Consider the following 21616-nt stretch of genomic DNA (forward strand, 5'->3'; position numbering starts at 1 on the left):
ATGTCCACTGTGTACTGTCTGCATTGGTCCAATAATCAGGAGGTGTGTGTTAGCATGCTAGTAGTTGCCGTGTTTGTAAAACTCTACTCTGGATAAACTGTTGTTGTGTTTTCCAGCTCAAAGTGGCTGGCACTCCGTGTAGACGCTCTGAGGACAGCTGTGACCTGCCCGAGTTCTGCTTAGGGACAAGTGCGTTTTGTCCAGATGATTTTTACCTGATGGATGGACTTCAGTGTCAGAGCGGAGCGGCGTACTGCTACGAGGGACGCTGCCAAACCTACGACTACCAATGCAGACGATTATTCAGCCCAGGTACAGACGGGTCAGAGGTCAGAGGTCATAGACCCCAAAATATACACATTTGATTTGGTTCATGTAATAACGCACTAGTCTTATATGGACCTTTTCTACTCAGTTATGTACAGAAAAACAAACAAAAAAATGGTGGTATTTCCACTGATTGGATCGGATCCCCAAAATCTGATTCTAAACGGCTTTTTCAGTTTCAATACCAATTTCGATACTGCTGACCTTATTCCAGCTCGAGCACTTTTGCCTTAAATGCAACTAAGGATTTTTTAGAGAGGACCTTGTGTTATCGAAATAACTGCAGTTTTTGTCATTTGTAATTATAAGATGAGAGAGACCTGTAATTTTCATTATAGGTTCACTTCAGCTATGAGAGACAGAATCCAGGAAATCACACTGTAGGATTTTTAATGAATTAATTGATACATTTCTCGGTAAAATAAGTATTTGGTCTCCTCCAAACAAGCAAGATTTGTGTCACAGACCTGACACTTCTTCTATCAGAGGCTCCTCTGTCCTCCACTCGTTCCCTGTATTAATGGCCCCTGTTTGAACTGGTTATCAGTATAAAAGACACATGTCCACAACCTCAAACAGTCAGACTCCAAACTCCACTATGGACAAGACCAAAGAGCAAAGGAACCACAAACAAAACTGTAGACACCAGGCCCCGAACACTCAATCTGCAACAGGTAAGAGCTTGTGTGAACAAATCAACTGTGGAGCAATTATTAGAAAATGGAAGACAAGACACTGATAATGTCCCTCCATCTGGGGCTCCACGCAAGATCTCACCCCGTGGGGTCAAAATGACACAAGAACGGTGAGCAGAAATCCCAGAACCACACGGGGCGACCTCGTGAATGACCTGCAGAGAGCTGGGACCAAAGTAACAAAGGGACCATCAGTAACACACTACACCACCAGGGACTCAAATCCTGCAGTGCCAGACGTGTCCCCTGTGAAGACAGGACATGTCCAGGCCCGTCTGAAGTTTGATAGAAGCATTTGGATGATCCAGAAGAGGATTGGGAGAATGTGACATGGTCAGATCAAACCAAAATAGAACATTTTGGTAAAAACTCAATTTGTCGTGTTTAGAGGAGAAAGAATGCAGAGTTACATCCAAAGAACACCAGACCTACTGTGAAGCATGAGGGTGGAAACATCATGCTTTGTGGCTGTTTCTCTACAAAGGGACCAGGACGACTGATCCCTGTAAAGGACAGAATGAACGGGGCCATGTATCGTGAGATTTGGAGTGAAAACCTCCTTCTATCAGCGAGGGCATTGAAGATGAAACGTGGCTGGGTCTTTCAGCGTGACAATGATCCCAAACACACCGCCCGGGCAATGAAGGAGTGGCTTCTTCAGAAGCATTTCAAGGTCCTGGAGTGGCCAGTTTCCAGATCTCAACCCCATAGAAAGTCTTTGGAGGGAGTTGAAAGTCTGTGTTGCCCCAAAACATCACTGCTCTAGAGGAGATCTGCAGGAGGAATGGACCAAACTACAGCAACAGTGAAAACCTCTGGAGACAGAAAACATTTGACCAACAAAGGGCATATAACAAAGTATTGAGATGAACTTTTGTTATTGACCAAATACTTATTTTAATTAATATTAATATTTATTTGCAAATAAATTCTTTAAAAATCAGACAATGTGATTTCCTGGATTCTTTCATTCTGTCTCATAGTTGAAGTGAAACTGTGATGAACAGGCCTCTCTCATCTTTTTAAGAGGGAGAACTGGAACAATTGGTGGCTGACGAAATACTTTTCCCCTGTATATTGGTGCTTTTAAGTCTCTAGAACGTGTTGATGTGATGCTCCCAGATGGGGGCGCCACAGTCAGTTTTCCCTGTTGGTCACATTGTACTTTGCCATGAAATAGACAAATATACAAATATACAAATATACAGGTAAATTCACAAATGTTAAACTTGAGTCTAGTCACTCATAGAAATGATCAAGAACTCACTGTACTACAACAAAACTGCATTTGAACAGTATTCATTTATCTGCCTCCATCTGTTTTAAATATTTTTGGCCTATAAAATATTGTGATTTCATCTGAAACACAGTGATAGTGAACCTTTAACAACGACTCCATCATTTTTCAGACCCAGCCAAAAAAGCAGCAGATATTTGCTTCCAGACGGCAAATATTAAAGGAAACGAATACGGCAACTGTGGCAGGAACAACAAGGACTACATCAAGTGCCCCACAGCGTAAGTACAGGACCAGCTCCATCGACTCTGGCTCCAGTTCACTTTCTATTGAAAAACCTTGTCCCCTCTCTCTGTCTCTGCTGCTTCAGACTCATTTTGGTCTTAAATGTTCATATTAAACCTCTACATGATCCTGGGTTGATTTTTTTTTGTTTTGTTTTTTATTTTATTGAGTTTGTTTGTTTGTTTAATTTGATTTTTATTTTTTTATTTATTTATTTAAGTTATTTCTATTATATTTTTTTTGTTATTTTAAGTTTCTTTTTTTAAGTTTATTTTCTTTTTATTTATTTATTTATTTTATTTATTTTTTGATATTTTGAGGGTTTTTTTAAGTTTTTTTTTTTTTTTTAGTATATTTATATTTGTTATTTTGATTTTTGGGGGGTCTGTTATTTTATTTTATTTTTATTTTTTTAAACTGTCCCCTCTCTCTGTCTCTGCTGCTTCAGACTCATTTTGGTCTTAAATGTTCATATTAACCCTCTACATGATCCTGGGTGGGGTTTTTTTTTTAGTTATTTTTTAGTTAAGTTTTTCTTTTGGTTTTTTTTTTATTTATTTTTAATTTTTATTTATTTTATTATTATTATTTATTTTTTATTTTGAGGTTTTATTTTAGTTATTTTTATTTTATTTTATTTTTTTGTTATTTTGAATTGATGTTGTTTTTTATTTTATTTTTTTTTAATTTTGGGTTTATTTTTTTTTATTTTTTTTTAATCTGTGTCCTCTCTCTGTCTCTGCTGCTTCAGACTCATTTTGGTCTTAAATGTTCGTATTAACCCTCTACATGATCCTGGGTTGATTTTTTTATTTTTATTTTTTTTATTGAGTTTGTTTGTTTGTTAGTTAATTTGATTTTTTTAATTAATTAATTTATTTTAGTTATTTCTATTATATATATTTTTTAGTTATTTTGAGTTTCTTTTTTATTTTATTTTATTTATTTTTCTTTATTTATTTTATTTATTTATTTATTTTTGATATTTTGAGCTTTTTTTAATTTTTTTTAAGTATATTTATATTTGTTATTTTGATTTTTGGGGGGTCTGTTATTTTATTTTTTGTTTTTTTTAATCTGTCTCCTCTCTCTGTCTCTGCTGCTTCAGACTCATTTTGGTCTTAAATGTTCGTATTAAACCTCTACATGATCCTGGGGTTTTTATTTCACTATTGTGCCTCTAAATCAAGATGGGCAGGAAGGGGCGTTACCTTCGACAGCCTCACTCCGGATTGGCTCTGTGGTTGCTAGGATACTCAGTCGGAACTCCTAATATGCAACTCGTCTCCAAATTGTCCATGTCACCGCTAGCGTCGACGGAGCTTCATGTGACTGGAGCTGAACGCTGTGGGTGACGTCACTCTCACTCAGTCACTTCTTTATAAAGTCTGTGGAGTAAATCTACACGTGACAAGAGAGACCACATCTTTTACTGAAGTAAGAGTACTGTTACACTGTACAGTACTTTACTCGAGTAAGACCACGCTGCTAGAAACGTACTGTAAATGTAACTGAGTACTAACTACCTCTGATAACTGCAGGTCATTTTGTGTTTGTTCTGCTGCAGAGACGTGATGTGTGGGAAGGTGCAGTGCACGAACGTAGACGCAAACAAACCTCCACCAGGGGGCAGCATCAGTAACCAGATCGTAAATGGGACGACCTGCGTGAACGTGCACTTTGACCTCGGGGAGGACATTCTGGACCCAGGATACAGTAACCCGGGCAGCCCCTGTGCCCCGGGAAAGGTGAGACGTGTCGTTTTTCACGCAGAAGGTTTAAGTCCGGCGCCCCCTCCCTCTGCCGTGTTCAGACAGGACCATCCAATCAGATCAGTTTATTTCAGTGACGCATGTGAAACAAACAAAATCAAATTCATCTCACAGATTCTGCAGAAATCTGTGATGTTTTTCAGTCCCCTGTGATGTGTTTTTCCTTTCTTTTCCCCCTTAACCAGCCTTATTCGTCAGGTTCATCAGATTTTCCAACAGTTTATTCTAAGATATTGTTTTTTTCACATTATCCTCCTGAGGCCCGAGCTCTTGCAGGACATTTGCAAAAACTATTAAGTGGTTGAACACATATATTGTAAAAAGCAAAATGACAATAACTATGAAAAAAAAAAAAATAATAATAAAACAAATGATTTAAATACTATATACTATACTATACTATACTATACTATATATATTTAAATACAATAAAAAAAAGAAAAATAATAAAACAAATAAAAACACAAAAATATAAAATCTAATAAAAATAAATAAATTAAAATAAAATAAAAAAATAATTAAAAAACAAACAAAAAAAATCAAATCAAATAAATAATAATAATTTTAAAAAATCAAATCAAATAAAAATAAATAAAAAATAAAAATAAATATACTAAACTCCTAGAAATATTCAAAATTGTTCAAAATGTTCTTGTTGCTGTCCCAAAAGGTGTTGTCCACAGATGAGGACACCAGGTCTCAGGAGGTTAAGATTTAGTTTGTTTTCATCCTTGACAGTTTGGCCTGCTCACTAGCGCCTCAGAATGGTCACGCGATGTCGCTGCGACGTGATTGGCCGGTTGATTTAAACAGGCTTTGGCGCCGTCTTCCTACCAGTGGAGGCAGGACGACAGCGCCATCTGCAGTCCGACTTCTTCAGGACAGTGTGTCGGGCATGAAAACAAACTAAACCTTGGTCTGAAAAGAGAATCTATTAAAATAAAAAGCAGACATATTTGTTTTGATACCCTGCGTGTCCCTGATTGGCTAATCCACCTGTCAATCACTCACATCTCCTTAAAATATTGAAGAAGTGCGTGTTCTGGACGCAGAGCAAACTTGACTTCCTGTTTATAAAAATGCAGAATCGATCAGCCCCTCGTTTTTGTCGTGTCATTTTTTTGATTGTGAATGTTTTAACCCCACGTGTGACCTGGAGTTTATAATGTTCCTGTTTCAGACGTGTGTGGATTTCAAGTGTGTGGACGCTTCAGTTCTTCTGCCAAAACTCAACTGTGACTCCAAAACCACCTGCAACGGGCGAGGGGTGAGAACATCGACTGTATCTATAAATGGACACAGCTAACCCGCTAGGCGCCGCGTTCCAAACAGCTCAGAACTGTCATTTTGGTCTTAAATGTTCGTATTAACCCTCTACATGATCCTGGGTTGATTTTTTATTTATTTATTTTTTATTATGAGTTTGTTTGTTTGTTTGTTAATTTGATTTTTTATTTAATTATTTATTTTAGTTTTTTCTATTATATTTTTTTTTTGTTATTTTGAGTTTCTTTTTTTTTTAGTTTATTTTCTTTATTTTTATTTATTTATTTATTTTAAAAATTTTTTTGTTATTTTGAGCTTTTTTGTTTTGTTTTTTAGCATATTTATATTTGTTATTTTGATTTTTGGGGTGTCTGTTATTTTATTTTTTTGTTTTTTATAAACTGTCCCCTCTCTCTGTCTCTGCTGCTTCAGACTCATTTTGGTCTTAAATGTTCGTATTAACCCTCTACATGATCCTGGGGTTCATTTTTTTGAGTTATTTTGAGTTTGTTTTTATTTTAATGAATACATTTTTTTGTAATTTTGAGGGTTTTTGATTGTTATTTTTATTATCTTTTTAAAAATTTTATTTTGAGTTGGTTTTTTTGTAGTTTATTTTCCTAATTTTTTTTGTTATTTTGAATTTTTTTGTTTTTGTTGGTTTTTTTTAGATTATTTTCTTTGCTTTTTTGGTTTGTTTTTTTGTTTATTTTGAGTATTTTTGTTTTTGTAGTTTTTTTTAAAGATTATTTTTCTTTTCTTTTTTTGTTTGTGTTTTTTTTTTTTTTTGTTATTTTGAGTTGGGCTTTTTTGTTATTTTGATTTTATTTTTTGTTTTTTGTGTCCTCTCTCTGTCTCTGCTGCTTCAGACTCATTCTGGTCTTAAATGTTCGTATTAACCCTCTACATGATCCTGGGGTTTTTATTTCACTCTTTTTTCTGTAAATCAAGATATGAACATTAATAACAGACACATCAGGTCCTTCTTTCCCCGAGGTCGCTCCTGTTAGCGTTAGCAACAGGTTTGATTGACAGCGCTCCTGCTAAACTAACAACAAGAGGAGGAGGCGTTACCTTCAACAGCCTCGCTCCAGATTGGCTCTTTGGTTGCTATGATACTCGGGGTCACTCACTCCGTCGCTTCTTTACACTGTTCTTCCATCTCACGCACGGACTAAGAGCTAGATCCATGTTGTTTGACATTAGACGTGCTGTAATGGAGTCTCTTCTCTTCAGGTTTGTAACAACATGGGCCACTGTCACTGCGACGTGGGCTGGGGTCCTCCAGACTGCGCCTATTCAGGACGAGGAGGCAGCGTGGACAGCGGACCGGCCACTATAGGTCTGCACGCGTTTACACTCGTTTACGTCGTTATTTACACCAGTTTGTTTCTCTCGCCGTGTTTCAGGTGGATCTTGGGTAAAGCGTCACACTGGCTCCACAAACACAGAGAGTGAAGTGCAGTTAAAACTCTGTGCTAAGTCGTCACATTTTAAAAGAAAAGACAAAAAGGAGGATTAATGTAGAGAAATGTAAAGGTCCTGGACACAAGGGGAGAGAGACAGATGAGAGGGAGAGGGAGAGTCGAGAGAGAGGAAAGAAAGAGATGAGAGAAAGGAAGAGATAAAGGGAGAGAGGAAAGAGAAGAAAGAGTAATGAGAGAGAGCGAGGGATGGAGAGAAGCAGGGAAAGAGAGGAACGAAAGAGTAATGAGAGAGAGGAATGGAGAGAGAGGAAAGAGTAATGAGAGAGAGAGGAAAGAAAGAGTAATGAGAGAGGGAGGGAAAGAGATGAGAGAAAGGAAGAGACAAAGGGAGAGAGGAAAGAGAAGAGAGAGTAATGAGAGAGAGCAAGGGATGGAGAGAGGGAGGGAAAGAGAGGAACAAAAGAGTAATGAGAGAGAGGAATGGAGAGAGGGAGGGAAAGAGAGAGGAAAGAGTAATGAGAGAGAGGAAAGAAAGAGTAATGAGAGAGGGAGAGAAAGAGAGGAAAGAGTAATGAGTGAGAGGGAGGGTGAGAAAGAGAAAGGGAAGGAAAGAGGGAGAAAGAGGAAAGGAGGATAATGAGAGGAAGAGAGAGAGCAATGGAAGAAGAGAAAGGGGAGGTAATAAAAAGAAAGAAAGGGAAGAATAGCAAATAAAAGAGGAGAAAAAGAGGGGGAGGACATAAAGGACAGAAGGAGAAAATCCAGGTCTGAAATGATCCAGATGATTCTAGTGAAGGTGGAATTTAAAAACACAGTGGAGCACTTCCTGTATCACCACATGATGACATCACAAGGTGGAACAGAGTGTTGATGTTTGTGTGTGTGTATTTCAGATGTTTGTGTGTGTGTGTTTCAGATGTTTGCGTGTGTGTATTTCAGATGTTTGTGTGTGTGTGTTTCAGATGTTTGTGTGTGTGTGTTTCAGATGTTTGTGTGTGTGTGTTTCAGATGTTTGTGTGTGTTTCAGATGTTTGCGTGTGTGTGTTTCAGATGTTTGTGTGTGTGTGTTTCAGATGTTTGTGTGTGTTTCAGATGTTTGTGTGTGTTTCAGATGTGTGTGTTTCAGATGTTTGCGTGTGTGTGTTTCAGATGTTTGTGTGTGTGTGTTTCAGATGTTTGCGTGTGTGTGTTTCAGAAGTTTGTGTGTGTGTGTTTCAGATGTTTGTGTGTGTTTCAGATGTTTGTGTGTGTGTGTTTCAGATGTTTGTGTGTGTTTCAGATGTTTGTGTGTGTGTTTCAGATGTTTGTGTGTGTTTCAGATGTTTGTGTGTGTTTCAGATGTTTGTGTGTGTGTGTTTCAGATGTTTGTGTGTGTTTCAGATGTTTGTGTGTGTTTCAGATGTTTGTGTGTGTGTGTGTTTCAGATCACTCTCTGAGAAATGGACTCCTGATCTTCTTCCTGTTGGTCGTTCCTCTTCTGGTTGTGGGATTTCTCTTGTTTCTCTACCTGTTCAGACGAGAAACACTGGAGCCCTGCCTCAAGAGAACACACAAGTAAACACCCCCTCTGACCTCTGCTCCTCTGCTCCTCTGACACTCTGCTCCTCTGACCCTCTGCTCCTCTGACCCTCTGCTCCTCTGACCCTCTGCTCCTCTGACCCTCTGCTATCTCCATGGAAACGTTGTTGCTTTGTGAATGTTTCACAGTGTGGCTTTAAACACGTCTGTAATGGACTAAAAGCAACGTACAGATTTAACGCCGCGCTGTGGAACATTCCAGACAAAGTAGTAACATCTCCATGACACATTTTGAAGCCTGATATATCGCTTCAGGGAAACACAGCGATAAACGATAATATTGAAACTACTTTATGCCAGTAATTAAGATGTAAGTTATGCAAGAAAATCCCAGAGAGACACTTTAAAATAGTGTTTGAATAAAAGACACGAGCTGCAACAAATAAACAGCAGAATTAACCGTAGACACGACGTATTCACCCTCAAATCTGATCAAATTACCACAGAAACGCCCCAAATCCAAAAGAACGGACCATAAACGTGGCGCCCCAGAGTCTCCAGTTGGACCTTTCACTGAACCATAAGTGGATGTGGTGATTATCATCGTGACGTAACAATCGCTCTTCCGCTCTTACAAACGTCTCATTTTTCTCTCCAGGTCTCGCAGCGCCGCAGACCGGACGTCCGCCCCGGCCCAGAGGAGCGTCCCTCGTCCCGCGCACACGTCCACCCAGCCCCCAGAGGCCCCAGTGGAGAGGGTAAATGTGTCTGCTGCTTAGATCTGCTCTGAATGTGAGTTTAATATGAGCGAGTGTCACCACAAGGAAGAGAGCGACCTGCCCCGCCCACTGCCCCGCCCACTGCCCCGCCCACTGCCCCGCCCACTGCCCCGCCCACTGCACCTCCCACTGCCCCGCCCACTGCCCCGCCCACTGCACCTCCCACTGCCCCGCCCACTGCCCGTTAAAGGCCTCACTTCACACTCTTCTCTGTCTGATAATGTCGTTTTCTCATCACAAACACACCTGGAGTTGAGTTTTGTTCTTCTCTCAAACTGAAAACACTCTGTTCCACCTTGTGATGTCATCATGTGGTGATACAGGAAGTGCTCCGCTGTGTTTTTAAACTCCACCTTCACTAGAATCATCTGGATCATTTCAGACCTGGGTTTTCTCTTTCTGTCCTTTCTGTCCTCCTCCTCTTTTTCTCCTCTTTTATTAGCTACTTTCTTCCTTCTCTTTTTTCATTACTCTCCTTTCTTTTCCTCTGTCTCTCTCCCTTTCTCTCAATATCCCTCCTTTCCCCTTCCATCTCTCTGTCTCTCTCCGTCTTTCCTCCTTTTTCTATCTTTCTCTCTCTTTCTCCCTCTCCCTCCCTCTTTTTCTGTCTCTCTTTTTCTTGCACTCTCTCTCCCTTCCTCTCTTTTTACCCTTCTCTCTTTCTTGCCCTCTCTGCCTTTCTTTCTTTCTCCCTTTCTTTCTCTCGCTCTAGCTTTCTCTCTCCCTTTTCCTCTCACCCTCTCTCTCATCACTCTTCCTCTCCCTCTGTCTCTCTCCCTTTCCCCTCAATATCCCTCCTTTCCCCTTCCATCGCCCTCCCTCTCTTCTTTCCATCTCTCTCTGTTTTTCTCCCTTTTCCTCCCTCCCATTCTGTCTCTCTCTCTTTCTCCCCTTCTCTTTTTCTTGCCCTCTCTCTGCCTTTCTTTCTTTCTCCCTTTCTTTCTCTCACTTTAGCTTTCTCTCTCTCCCTTTCTCCCTTTCCCTCCCCCCCCTCTCTCATCACTCTTTCTATTCTTCTCTCTCTCCGTTTGTATCATTTCATCTCTGTCTCTTGTCGTTCTTCTGCTGAACTAAAGGTAAAAGTCTCTGTTCACTTGATGACATCACGAGGTGTAACGTCGTGTTTTGATCTTTGTAGACGTCACAGACGAATAATAAAGTGACTCAAACATGTGAGAATGAAACAAACACAACTCCAGGTCTGATTTTGTCGCGTTCACAGATTTAAACTCGACTTAAAGACACACGAGTCCATTTTGTGTCGTGTTGGACTTTTAAATAAATCGTTCTCTTCCTCGTGGCGTTTGTAGATCGGGGTGAAGTCGACTCAAATGTTGTTAAAGTTGGTGTTAAAGGAGCTGCGTGTGGCTCTTGGTGTTTTTGTAGAAAAGAATAAATGAATATTCCAGTTGTTCTCACTTAAAGACACGTTTGATTTGGACGTGTTTGTTTCTGGGGACACACTTTAGTTTCATGTTTATTGAATTTAAACTCAAAATCAAACACACAGCTCCTTTTAAACATCATGACTCAAGTGGAGGTTAAAAAGTCGTGATCCAAAACAACTTTATAACACAGAAGAGAGAACGGCGTGATAAAGGCCCAGCGGTGAACAGGCAGGATCGTTGCCACGGCGATTAACAATTCAAAACAAAACACATCTGAATGAACTGTCCTCAAAACGTCAGTGAGAGTCGCATCATTTTTGGCTCCTTTTTTCACCTCTGCCCAAAACATAAACTTTAACATGGTTTGTATCTGGTCAGATCAGATTTAGTTTGTTTTGACTTTGTCTTGATGCTTTTAGTTTCTCTGGTTCATGTAATAATGTTTTAATAAATTGTGTTGTTTCTTCTGAGCAGCCTGGACACCCACCTGACACTGGAACGCCCGGGTAAGAACAGACACAAACTTTATTTTGTATTTAATAAAGACCAGGGGCCGCAGACCAGGGGCCGCAGACCAGGGGCCGCAGACCAGGGGCCGCAGACCAGGGGCCGCAGACCAGGGGCCGCAGACCAGGGGCCGCAGACCAGGGGCCGCAGACCAGGGGCAGCAGACCAGGGGCAAACTCTGTGACCCACGGGGGCGGGGCCAGGATGTGACAGGGGGCGGGGCCAGGATGTGGCAGGGGGCGGGGCCAGGATATATACATTTGTATCACATTATTTGACCTGTAACACGTCGCAAAGCATCAATATGTAAGACTCACTGTACAAACTGTTTTCCAAATGCATTAATTCAATTCATAATTAATTAAATTTCAGTTAAATAAACTCATGTTCAGTTTTATCAAGTGTCAAAAGATCAACAACTTGTTGAAAAGGTAAATTGAACAAGGTTTATCTTCAACAATTTCAGTATAATTTGGTCACATTCCGTGGGCCGGATAAATGAGTTTAAAGTGCCGCGTGTGGCCCCTGGGCCGTAGTCTGTATATGTAAATGGACATAGCTAACGCGCTAACGGCTGCGTTCCAAACAGGAAGTGATGGTGGTCGCACTTCCAGCTCCATCGACTCTGTGCACTCAGTCACAAGTCAAGTCTATATCCGAAAACCACAACCACAATAAGATCTTTTCACGACTTAAAGCACAACTTTTCCCCTGAGCGCTGCTTTTCCTTTACATCTGTGTAATAATGTGATGAAGTCCACTCTGACACGCTCCTTATTGTGTTATATTTGTATTTCTCAGGTGGATTTATGGAGAGTTGGATTACTGGAACACAGGCCCAGATCAGGGGGTCCAGGTGAGATCTCCGCCCCACATTCAAGGTCCCGGAGTCCCCAGGCCGATCCCCCCGATTCCCCCGAAGATGGACGCATGACCCCGGACCTGTACGGGACATTTTAAAGCTCTCGTGTTCTGCAAAACGGACTTTTATTTTGAGATTTTAAACCATGTTCTGATGTAGTTTCCTCGTTCAAATCAGACCTGGAGTTGTGCTTTGTTTCATTCAGAGTAGAGGTTCATAAATGTTTGAAGAATAATAATATTAAAATACACTATTAAAAGGCTGCAAAAAAAAATCAGATTGAGATTGAGACTGTTCATGTTTAGTCTCCCTCTCAGGAGTTTCCAAACGTTTAGACCAGAATCCACCAAAATAACTGCATCTGTCATGGTCTTTGTGAAATTAATCAGTTTCATATTTTTTATTTAAGTACTTTTTGATACTACAGTACATCTTCGTTTTCATTTAAACAGAAAAAAAGCACAACAGATTCAGTTTCACCTTATTTAGCCTCCCAAGTACCACAGATCTAAACCAGGTCTGTAACAGGACCAGCTCCAAACTAGATCTAAACCAGGTCTTAAATGGGACTAAACTCTTGGACTAAACCAAAGTAAATGTAGATAAAATGTGCTCCTCAGTTTGAGAACCACTCTGATCTTTCCATGACTCTCAATGTTTTCATAATCTTTTCTGTTGCTCCTGTTTGACTCCCCACTGTCACCAGCAGAGGGCGCTAGACCGATCCAAACCCCAAACAATTGACTCAATGAAGCCTTTTCCACACACACAGGATTTAAATGAGCTCAGGGGAATATTAAAAACACGACATGGAGCTTTAAATCACTGTGGAACTTCAGGTGTTTACGTAAACACGTTATTTTCACTGTGTCATTTTTTTACATGAATTTAACTTTACAAATTGTAACAACAACAGTAAATATTATGTATTTAAAGTTAATTTGTGGAATTTTTTGGAACTATTTTGAATGAACTGTAAATTAAAGTGAGTTTCTAATGTACAAACTTAGTCTTTGTGTGTGTGTGTGTGTGTGTGGGGGGGTGGGGGGGTGGGGGTGGGGGGGGGGGGGGGGGGGGGGGGTGCATCTCCTGCACCTGTCCTGCCTACATACACCCAGTATGTCACCTGCCCCACAAGAGACAATAAAACACTGGACTTATTTTTTGCCAACACCAAGGAGGTTTACTCTTCATCCCCACTGCCTCCCCTGGGTAGAGCTGACCACAACACTCTCCATCTTGAGCCTGTGTACCAGCCCATTGTGCACAGACAGCCTGTGGTGTCCCGTGTGGTGGAAAAGTGGACTGCTGAGAGTGAGGATTCTCTGAGAGACTTTGACACCACAGTGTGGACAGAGCTCTGTGACCCACATGGAGAGGACATCAATACAATGACTGATTGCATCATGGACTACATAAACTTCTGCTTTGAAAACATCATCTCTTCCCAGACGGTGCGGTGTGTTCCGAACAACAAGCCGTGGATTAACCCTGACATAAAAGCTCTGCTGAAGGAGAAGAAGAGAGCTTTTAGGTCAGGGACCAAGGAGGAGCTGAAGGCTGTACAGAAGAAGCTGAGGAGGAAAATCAGGACAAGCCAAGCCATAAGAGAAGGATGGAGCAACAGCTACAGGAGAAGAACATCCAGGGGGTGTGGAGAAGTCTCAAGACTATCTCAGGCTTCAAAGCACCTCCTGCCCAGACAGAGGGGGACCTGCTGTGGGTGAATGACCTCAATTCTCACTTCCTGAGATTTGATCAATCACCCACCACTCCCCCCACCCAGCTGCCCGCTCTCTCTTCCCCGGCTGGACAATGGGGAACTCCTGCACCTCTTCACACCTCTGCCTCTGGTCTTCAGCCCACCAACACACATGGACGCACCCATCCCCCCAGGCTGCCACTGTCATTCTCTACAGCCCAGGTGAGACTGGAGCTCAAGATCAGACCCAGGAAGGCAGCAGGACCAGACGGCATCTCCAGGCTCCTTAAGTCATGTGCAGATGAACTGTGCAGCGTTATGGAGCATGTCTTCAACATGAGCCTAAAGCTGAGGGTGGTGCCACAACTCTGGAAGACCTCCTGCGTGGTACCGGTGCCCAAGACGCCACAGGCCAAGGAGGTCAGCAGCTTCAGGCCAGTGGCTCTAACATCTCACCTGATGAAGACACTGGAGAGACTGGTCCTTGGCCACCTCCGCTCCACCGTGAGCTCAGCGATGGACCCGCTGCAGATTGCGTACCGGCCTGGCATCGGAGTGGAGGTCGCCGTCATCTACCTGCTGCACCGCTCACTGTCTCACCTGGAGAACCCCGGCAGCACTGTGAGGATTCTCCTCCTCAACACCATCCAGCCACTGCTCCTGAGGGACAAGCTGGAGTCCGTCGGGGTGGACTTTGACCTGGCAGGCTGGATCCTGGACTATCTCACAAACCGGCCCCAGTTTGTGAGAGCCAAGAACTGGGTGTCTGATCTCATGACCTGCAGTGTGGGGGCGCCGCAGGGCACTGTCCTCGCACCCTTTCTTTTCACCCTCTACACTGCAGACTTCAGACACAACACAGGCAGCTGCGTCCTGCAGAAGTTCTCTGATGACTCTGCCATCATTGGCCTCATCAAGGATGACGACGATGTGGAGTACAGAGGACTAACACAGGACTTTGTGGACTGGTGTCAGCAGAACCACCTCATCATCAATGCAGGGAAGGCCAAGGAGATAGTGGTGGACTTCTGCAGACGCCACTCTACTGCCCCCTCAGTGAACATCCAGGGAAGGGACATTGAGAGAGTGGACTCATACAAGTTCCTGGGTGTTCATCTGAACAACAAACTGGACTGGACTCACAACACAGATGCACTGTACAGGAAGGGCCAGAGCAGGCTCTATCTCCTGAGGAGACTCAGGTCTTTTGGAGTGAGAGGGCCACTCCTGAAGACCTATGACTCTGTGGTGGCATCAGCCATCCTGTACGGTGTGGTCTGTTGGAACAGCAGCATCACAGAGAGGAAGAAGCTGGACAAGGTCATCAAGAAGTCCAGCTCCGTCCTGGGCTGTCCTCTGGATTTCGGGGACAGGGGGGTCCTGGCTAAGGTCATTTCTATGCTGGACCATGAGTCTCACCCCATGCAGAACTTTCTGCTGTTGTCAGACTGTACAATGAACACTGTTAACATTGAACATGTGTCATTCAACCTATGTGCAATACTCAAGTCAATTTAAAGAGATGTTATATTACAGTCTATTTTTAGCTTATTTTAAAGTCTGTTTTTTAATTATTATAAGCTATTTATCTATTATCTTGTTCTATTGCATGTACCATTTTCCTTCTTTTCTTTAACTGTGCGGTGCAATACTGGAATTTCCCCACTGTGGGACTAATAAAGGCACATCTTATTGTCTTATGGGTACACTGGACCAAGTGAATGTGGGAAGTCTACCAGCAGGTGTGACGGAGGTGCCTATTGCCACTGCGACAGTCTTGTCACACACTGCCAGTACTCCAGCCACACACCCCATCAACCAGGTAGGTCTGTCCATTCTGTCCAGTGAGGAGTAGGACCAGGTGTGGGTTCCCCTTGGGGAATATAACTCAATGTTTGCTGCCCACGACCAGGACTTGGGTTGCACCAACCACCTCATGACCTCCTGCTCCTGGACGATGTACCCATTAGGAAGCGCTATCGTAGGATCCGTTGGATCCGTTTGGGTTGTTCAAATGGAATCACATGCCGTTCGGGCTCTGCAATGCCCTCAGCCCCTTCCAGCATCTAATACAACACATTTTTGGGGACCAACAGCGCCAGTCTCTCCTTTTGTACTTGGACGACATCGTGGTGTTTTTGTCCACGGTCAAGGAATATTTGGAGAGGCTGGCTGTGGTGCTAGGTCGGCTGCAGAAGGAGGGTCTGAAGGCCAAGCAGAGTAAATGCATCTTTTTCCGGACAGAGGGGAACTACCTTGGTCCCATCATCTCTGACCAGGGCGTAGCCACTGACCTAAGTAAAGTTGGGGTTTGCTAGCTACTACCGTCGCTTTGTGGAGGGCTTTGCAATGTTGGCTGCCTCCCTGCATCGCAGAGTGGCTGAGCTCACATGCAAGTCCAAGAAGAAAAAGCCAGCTCCCAGTACCGCCATGGACAGAGAAGTGCCAACAGAGCTTTGCTGCCCTAAAGGCCAAGCTCACCTCGACCCCAGTCCTGGCCTATGTGGACTTCTCCCGTCCGTTCAGATGAAGACTGGATGGCAGATTTTGCATTTGCTGTTGATGTGACCTCATTGATGACTGCACTGAACACCAAACTGCAAGGCAAGTCTTTAAGTCCAGGAAATACACGGCCTGGTGAAGACATTCATGACAAAGTTGCAGATGCTTTCAAGGCAACTGGAGAACAACAATCTCACTCACATGCAAACCCTGAAGGAAATCACACCATCAGCTGACCACCACCGCAGGTACTCAACCATGTTAGGAGCACTGCATGGTGAGTTTTCAAGGCGATTTGAAGATTTCAGAACAATGGAGGGTGAAATGCAAATGATTTCCTGTCCCTTTGCCTGTGATGTGGATAATGCACCCACTGATGTTCAGCTGGAACTCACTGACCTGCAGTCTGATGTGATACTGCCAGAGCACTTTAAGTCAGGAACACTCTTATCTCAAGGAGGAGAAGTTTCCAAACATGAGGAGACATGCACAGAAGATGTTTGTTCTCTTTGGCTTTACGTGTGTGAACAAACATTTTCAGTGATGAAGTTTAACAGGTATAGATCCTCTCTCAGCGATGATCATCAGCTGTGCTTCACATCTCCTCACACATTCAAACTGACTTTGATGCACTCATTAAAGACCAAAAGAGACAAGATTTCTCTCACTGAACAAATAAAAACAACTAAAAACACCAAATGAGGTGATTAGACTACAAATGTGGGCATCATTATTATAACATGATGCATCTTGCTTAATATTTGGAGTAGACAATATTGTGATGTAACTGAAAAAAATGGTAAAAATGTTTTTGCTAACCATGGTTTTAGGAAATTGGTTTTAATTTGAAAAAATTACTTTTTTTTTTGTAAGACAACCTCATTTTTTCCATACTCTTACTAGTCTTAGCAGCTTTAAAAACAATGCTATTTACTGCTTTGTGCAAAGAAATACAATTAATATTATGCAGAATTTACTTCAGCCTTTTGGGCCACAAAATGTTTTGTTTCTCATGTGGCCCCACGGAAAAATAATTGCCCACCTCTGCTCTTTTTTTCCCCTGTTTTGTTCATTTGACAGATTTAACTTTGGCTTTTACTCTGGATCAGACCTGGACGACTGAGGGACAAACAGACATCAGACCCCAATGTGATTAAAAACTAGAATAACCACTGACTTCAATAGAACAAATGTCATTAAAATATCTTATCACTCCACTTTGTAATTCCATTTTAATAGTAAAGAGACTTGATGGACACCCTGTATTATTCCTCTGTATTATACTCTGCACTGCTGTTGAGCCGCTCTCGAGTTCTCGCGGTATTTCGGGCCCTCTCGCGGGAGTATCGTTGTGAAGGGCTGCAGCAGGTCGGTACTTACTTAAAAACCTTCTCTAAGCTGTTTTGTTCTGTGTGAACCTTACATTTTGCCTTTATAGATGTTGTGTGGGACCAAACGGAGCCGTTTGACGCGAGTGACGCGCTAAAAACACTCATCGCGAGCTGCTGTTTGTTTATGCTAACTAGGCGCTAGCCGCGCTCCGTTCATTTACAATGGTTAGCTTAGCATTAGCTTGATTGTAGCATGTTTTCAATGTATTTTAATGGGCGCTATTAGCACTATCGTTGCATTTGGCTCCGCGTGGTTTAAACGCCGAACAGCGCATCAATTCAGCAAATATCAGCAATGACTTTATGTAACCTGAGCTCAAGAACACTGCTATTTATGATGAAATGAAATGTATATGAAGTATTGTGTCAGTTATACTGTCAGTGCCATTATTTGAATCATTTTGGGCATTTTTCAGTCAATATTTGTTAGTAATTAACTATCAGCTAATACACTGGTCCTGCTCACGCCACTCGATCAAATCAAGCTCTGTGACTCTGCGGTAGGACTACACACACTAAGGCTGTTGTGCCTCTGCGGTAGGACTACACACACTAAGGCTGTTGTGTCTATGCGGTAGGACTACACACACTACGGCTGTTGTGTCTATGCGGTAGGACTACACACACTAAGGCTGTTGTGACTCTGCGGTAGGACTACACACACTAAGGCTGTTGTGTCTATGCGGTAGGACTACACACACTACGGCTGTTGTGTCTATGCGGTAGGACTACACACACTACGGCTGTTGTGCCTCTGCGGTAGGACTACACACACTACGGCTGTTGTGCCTCTGCGGTAGGACTACACACACTACGGCTGTTGTGCCTCTGCGGTAGGACTACACACACTACGGATGTTGTGCCTCTGCGGTAGGACTACACACACTAAGGCTGTTGTGTCTATGCGGTAGGACTACACACACTACGGCTGTTGTGTCTATGCGGTAGGACTACACACTACGGCTGTTGTGCCTCTGCGGTAGGACTACACACACTAAGGCTGTTGTGCCTCTGCGGTAGGACTACACACACTAAGGCTGTTGTGCCTCTGCGGTAGGACTACACACAAAGGCTGTTGTGCCTCTGCGGTAGAACTACACACAAAGGCTGTTGTGCCTCTGCGGTAGAACTACACACTAAGGCTGTTGTGTCTATGTGGTAGGACTACACATACTAAAGCTGTTGTGCCTCTGTGGTAGGAGTACACACACTACGGCTGTTGTGCCTCTGCGGTAGGACTACACACAAAGGCTGTTGTGCCTCTGCGGTAGAACTACACACACTAAGGCTGTTGTGTCTATGTGGTAGGACTACACATACTAAAGCTGTTGTGTCTATGTGGTAGGACTACACATACTAAAGCTGTTGTGCCTCTGTGGTAGGAGTACACACACTAAGGCTGTTGTGCCTCTGCGGTAGGACTACACACACTACGGCTGTTGTGTCTATGTGGTAGGACTACACACTACGGCTGTTGTGCCTCTGCGGTAGGACTACACACACTAAGGCTGTTGTGCCTCTGCGGTAGGACTACACACACTAAGGCTGTTGTGTCTATGTGGTAGGACTACACACACTAAGCCGGTTGTGTCTGTGTGGTAGGACTACACACTAAGGCTGTTGTGCCTCTGCGGTAGGACTACAGACTAAGCCTGTTGCCCCATCGTTCTCACTGCACACCATTGTCATTCGTCTGCTGAAGTCCACATAATGAAATCTGAACAATGACTTTTGACTATCACCAAGGGACTAACCATCTCAACTGCACAATACTCTTGAAGAAGTGAACCTACTTGTTGCTTTGAATGTTGTTATTGTCCATTGAACTTTGATAATCTCTGATGACGATGGAATGAAATTGTTTCCATCTAAAGTCATGACCTAAACTGTACATATGTAAATACTCACTTTTGTACCTCATGACTAAAAAATACGAGGTCCCTGCATTCAAGCTACTGTTTCATTGTTTATTTTTAGAGCCAACTCTAATAATCTTCTGATACGAGTCTAATAGTAAAACCAAAACGTGAAATCTGTGAACAGGACAAAAAAGTTGTGGGAGTGAAGATGTTTGGCTGTGAAACGTCTGCGATTGACAGATTTTACATTTAGTTTTTACAATGGATCAGACCTGGACGACTGAGGGATTACACAGACGACTAGTCTAATACACAAAAGTACTTACTACACAACATCACACGACACTACACATCACAGCTACTGACAGAACAAAATTGTTCTGTAAAAATAAAATAGAAACTGATTCATTCAAACTAATATAACTTGCTTGTAGGACACAGCCACATAAAAACACTCAGTATTTACTTTATTTCTCTGACATCTACTTTCCTTTGTTCTAATGCAGAGCTACAGGATCCACCGGCAGAATGGCGTTCACATGTGACCAGTGTGGGAAGAAGTGGACCAACGCTTCAGCTCTCAAAATACACTACAGAATTCACACAGGAGAAAGACCATACAGCTGTGACCAGTGTGGGAAAGAGTTTAAACAGTTTAGTGCACTCAAACAACACATGAGAATCCACACTGGAGAGAAACCATTTGAATGTGACCAGTGTGGGAAGGAATTTAAACGGTCTGATGCACTCAAACAACATATGAGAATTCACACAGGAGAGAGGCCGTTTGAATGTGACCAGTGTGGGAAGGAATTTAGACAGTCCGCTACACTTAAAGAACATATGAGAATCCACACAGGAGAGAGACCTTTTGAATGTGACCAGTGTGGGAAGGAATTTAAACAGTCTGGTGAACTCAAACGACACATGAGAATACACACTGGAGAGAAACCATTTGAATGTGACCAGTGTGGGAAAAAATTTAGTCATTCTGGTGTACTCAAACAACACATGAGAATCCACACTGGAGAGAAACCATTTGAATGTGACCAGTGTGGGAAACAATTTAAAAACTCTAGTCACCTCCATCGACATAGAAGAATCCACAGTGGGGAAAAATCATACATATGTGTCCAATGTGGGAAAGCGTTTTCTGATTCATCCGGTCTCAATGAACACATGAGAGTTCACACCTGGCACAGACTATATGAGTGTGACCAGTGTGAAAAGATTTTTAGAACATCACAGCAGCTCTCCAGTCACTACCGAACTCACAAAGGGGACAAACCATATGACTCTGACGAGGGGGAAGGCTTTAAGACCTATGAGGAACCATCTGAAACATCTCCAAATCTTCCAGACGGACACACTAATGGAGACAGAGTTGCTGAGGCTGGATCATGTGAGCCTAAAGTCAGACTCAAAAAGCTCCAGATCAGACTTCAGAGACTCCAGACTGTGGAGCTCAACTCTGTTTAGAGTCAATATATCATTTTTGGACTTGTACTCTTTAAAAGTTTTTAAACTGTGATAAAAATATTAAGTGAAAGGTAAAATAAAGTGTTTTGGACCAACTGTTCATGCCTGTTTTGTCTCATGTTTTACATATGTATCAAGCAACTTTAGAACTGACACAATTATGCTCAAACACTGGGGTGAGAAACAGAATGAGCTTTTCTTAAACAGGTTAAACACTAAATATTGTTAGTTTAATGTATCTAGTCCATCACATGGGCCTGTCTTTGAGGCTCGCAGAAAGAAAGGACATACACAAATGTTTAAAATGTTTTATTGATAAATGTTGTATCATTTATTGATTGTAATTGAATTTTTGCGAAATTTAACTTACCCATGTTGTCTGCCTTAAGGTGCTTCGGCTCCCTGGGGACTCATTTGGCCGAAACACCTAAGAAGGTTCCAGGGCAGACCACTGGGTGCTAATAAGGAGGGGTGTCCTTTATTTTAGCTTTTTGGGCATCTCATTAGTGTTCACTGTAAAAATAAATAAAGTAAACAAAGAGCTCTATTTTAACTAACAATTTAATTGAATAAATGATTACACTTGGATTGGAGCTAATTTTTAACAACATTGGATTTGG

General features: G+C 42.3%; 3 protein-coding genes across 5 annotated transcripts in view; all 3 read left to right on the top strand.

Moving 5' to 3' along the window:
- The window catches only part of zgc:174164 (uncharacterized protein LOC570656 homolog), a 31689-nt gene extending 18618 nt beyond the window's left edge, over nt 1-13071 (top strand). The window contains exons 14-22 of one of the 2 annotated variants that reach the window (XM_055229724.1): nt 117-312; nt 2432-2540; nt 4112-4292; nt 5497-5583; nt 6819-6924; nt 8434-8563; nt 9186-9285; nt 11169-11200; nt 12003-13071. In XM_055229724.1, the coding sequence (XP_055085699.1) occupies nt 117-312; nt 2432-2540; nt 4112-4292; nt 5497-5583; nt 6819-6924; nt 8434-8563; nt 9186-9285; nt 11169-11200; nt 12003-12135 (1074 nt within the window). In that variant the 3' untranslated portion in view covers nt 12136-13071. Of the gene's footprint in view, nt 1-116; nt 313-2431; nt 2541-4111; nt 4293-5496; nt 5584-6818; nt 6925-8433; nt 8564-9185; nt 9320-11168; nt 11201-12002 lie in introns of both variants that reach the window. The other variant, XM_055229725.1, reaches the window with a different exon arrangement.
- Nucleotides 1-21616, top strand: part of LOC129456146 (NLR family CARD domain-containing protein 3-like) — a 217679-nt gene that overhangs the window by 180078 nt on the left and 15985 nt on the right. The gene's annotated exons all lie outside the window — the stretch shown is intronic.
- LOC129457184 (gastrula zinc finger protein XlCGF8.2DB-like) lies at nt 17571-21087 on the top strand. Of its 2 annotated transcripts, none has more exons than XM_055229757.1 (2): nt 17571-17635; nt 20024-21087. In XM_055229757.1, exon 2 carries the CDS (start codon nt 20046-20048, stop codon nt 20994-20996), a length of 951 nt encoding a protein of 316 aa, XP_055085732.1. In that variant the 5' UTR covers nt 17571-17635; nt 20024-20045; the 3' UTR covers nt 20997-21087. The 2 variants fall into 2 exon arrangements, with proteins under 2 accessions (XP_055085732.1, XP_055085733.1); XM_055229758.1 differs by having other exon boundaries at nt 17579-17639; nt 20024-21080.

Source organism: Periophthalmus magnuspinnatus, chromosome 19 (assembly GCF_009829125.3).
Source record: "Periophthalmus magnuspinnatus isolate fPerMag1 chromosome 19, fPerMag1.2.pri, whole genome shotgun sequence".
Lineage (NCBI taxonomy): Eukaryota > Metazoa > Chordata > Actinopteri > Gobiiformes > Gobiidae > Periophthalmus > Periophthalmus magnuspinnatus.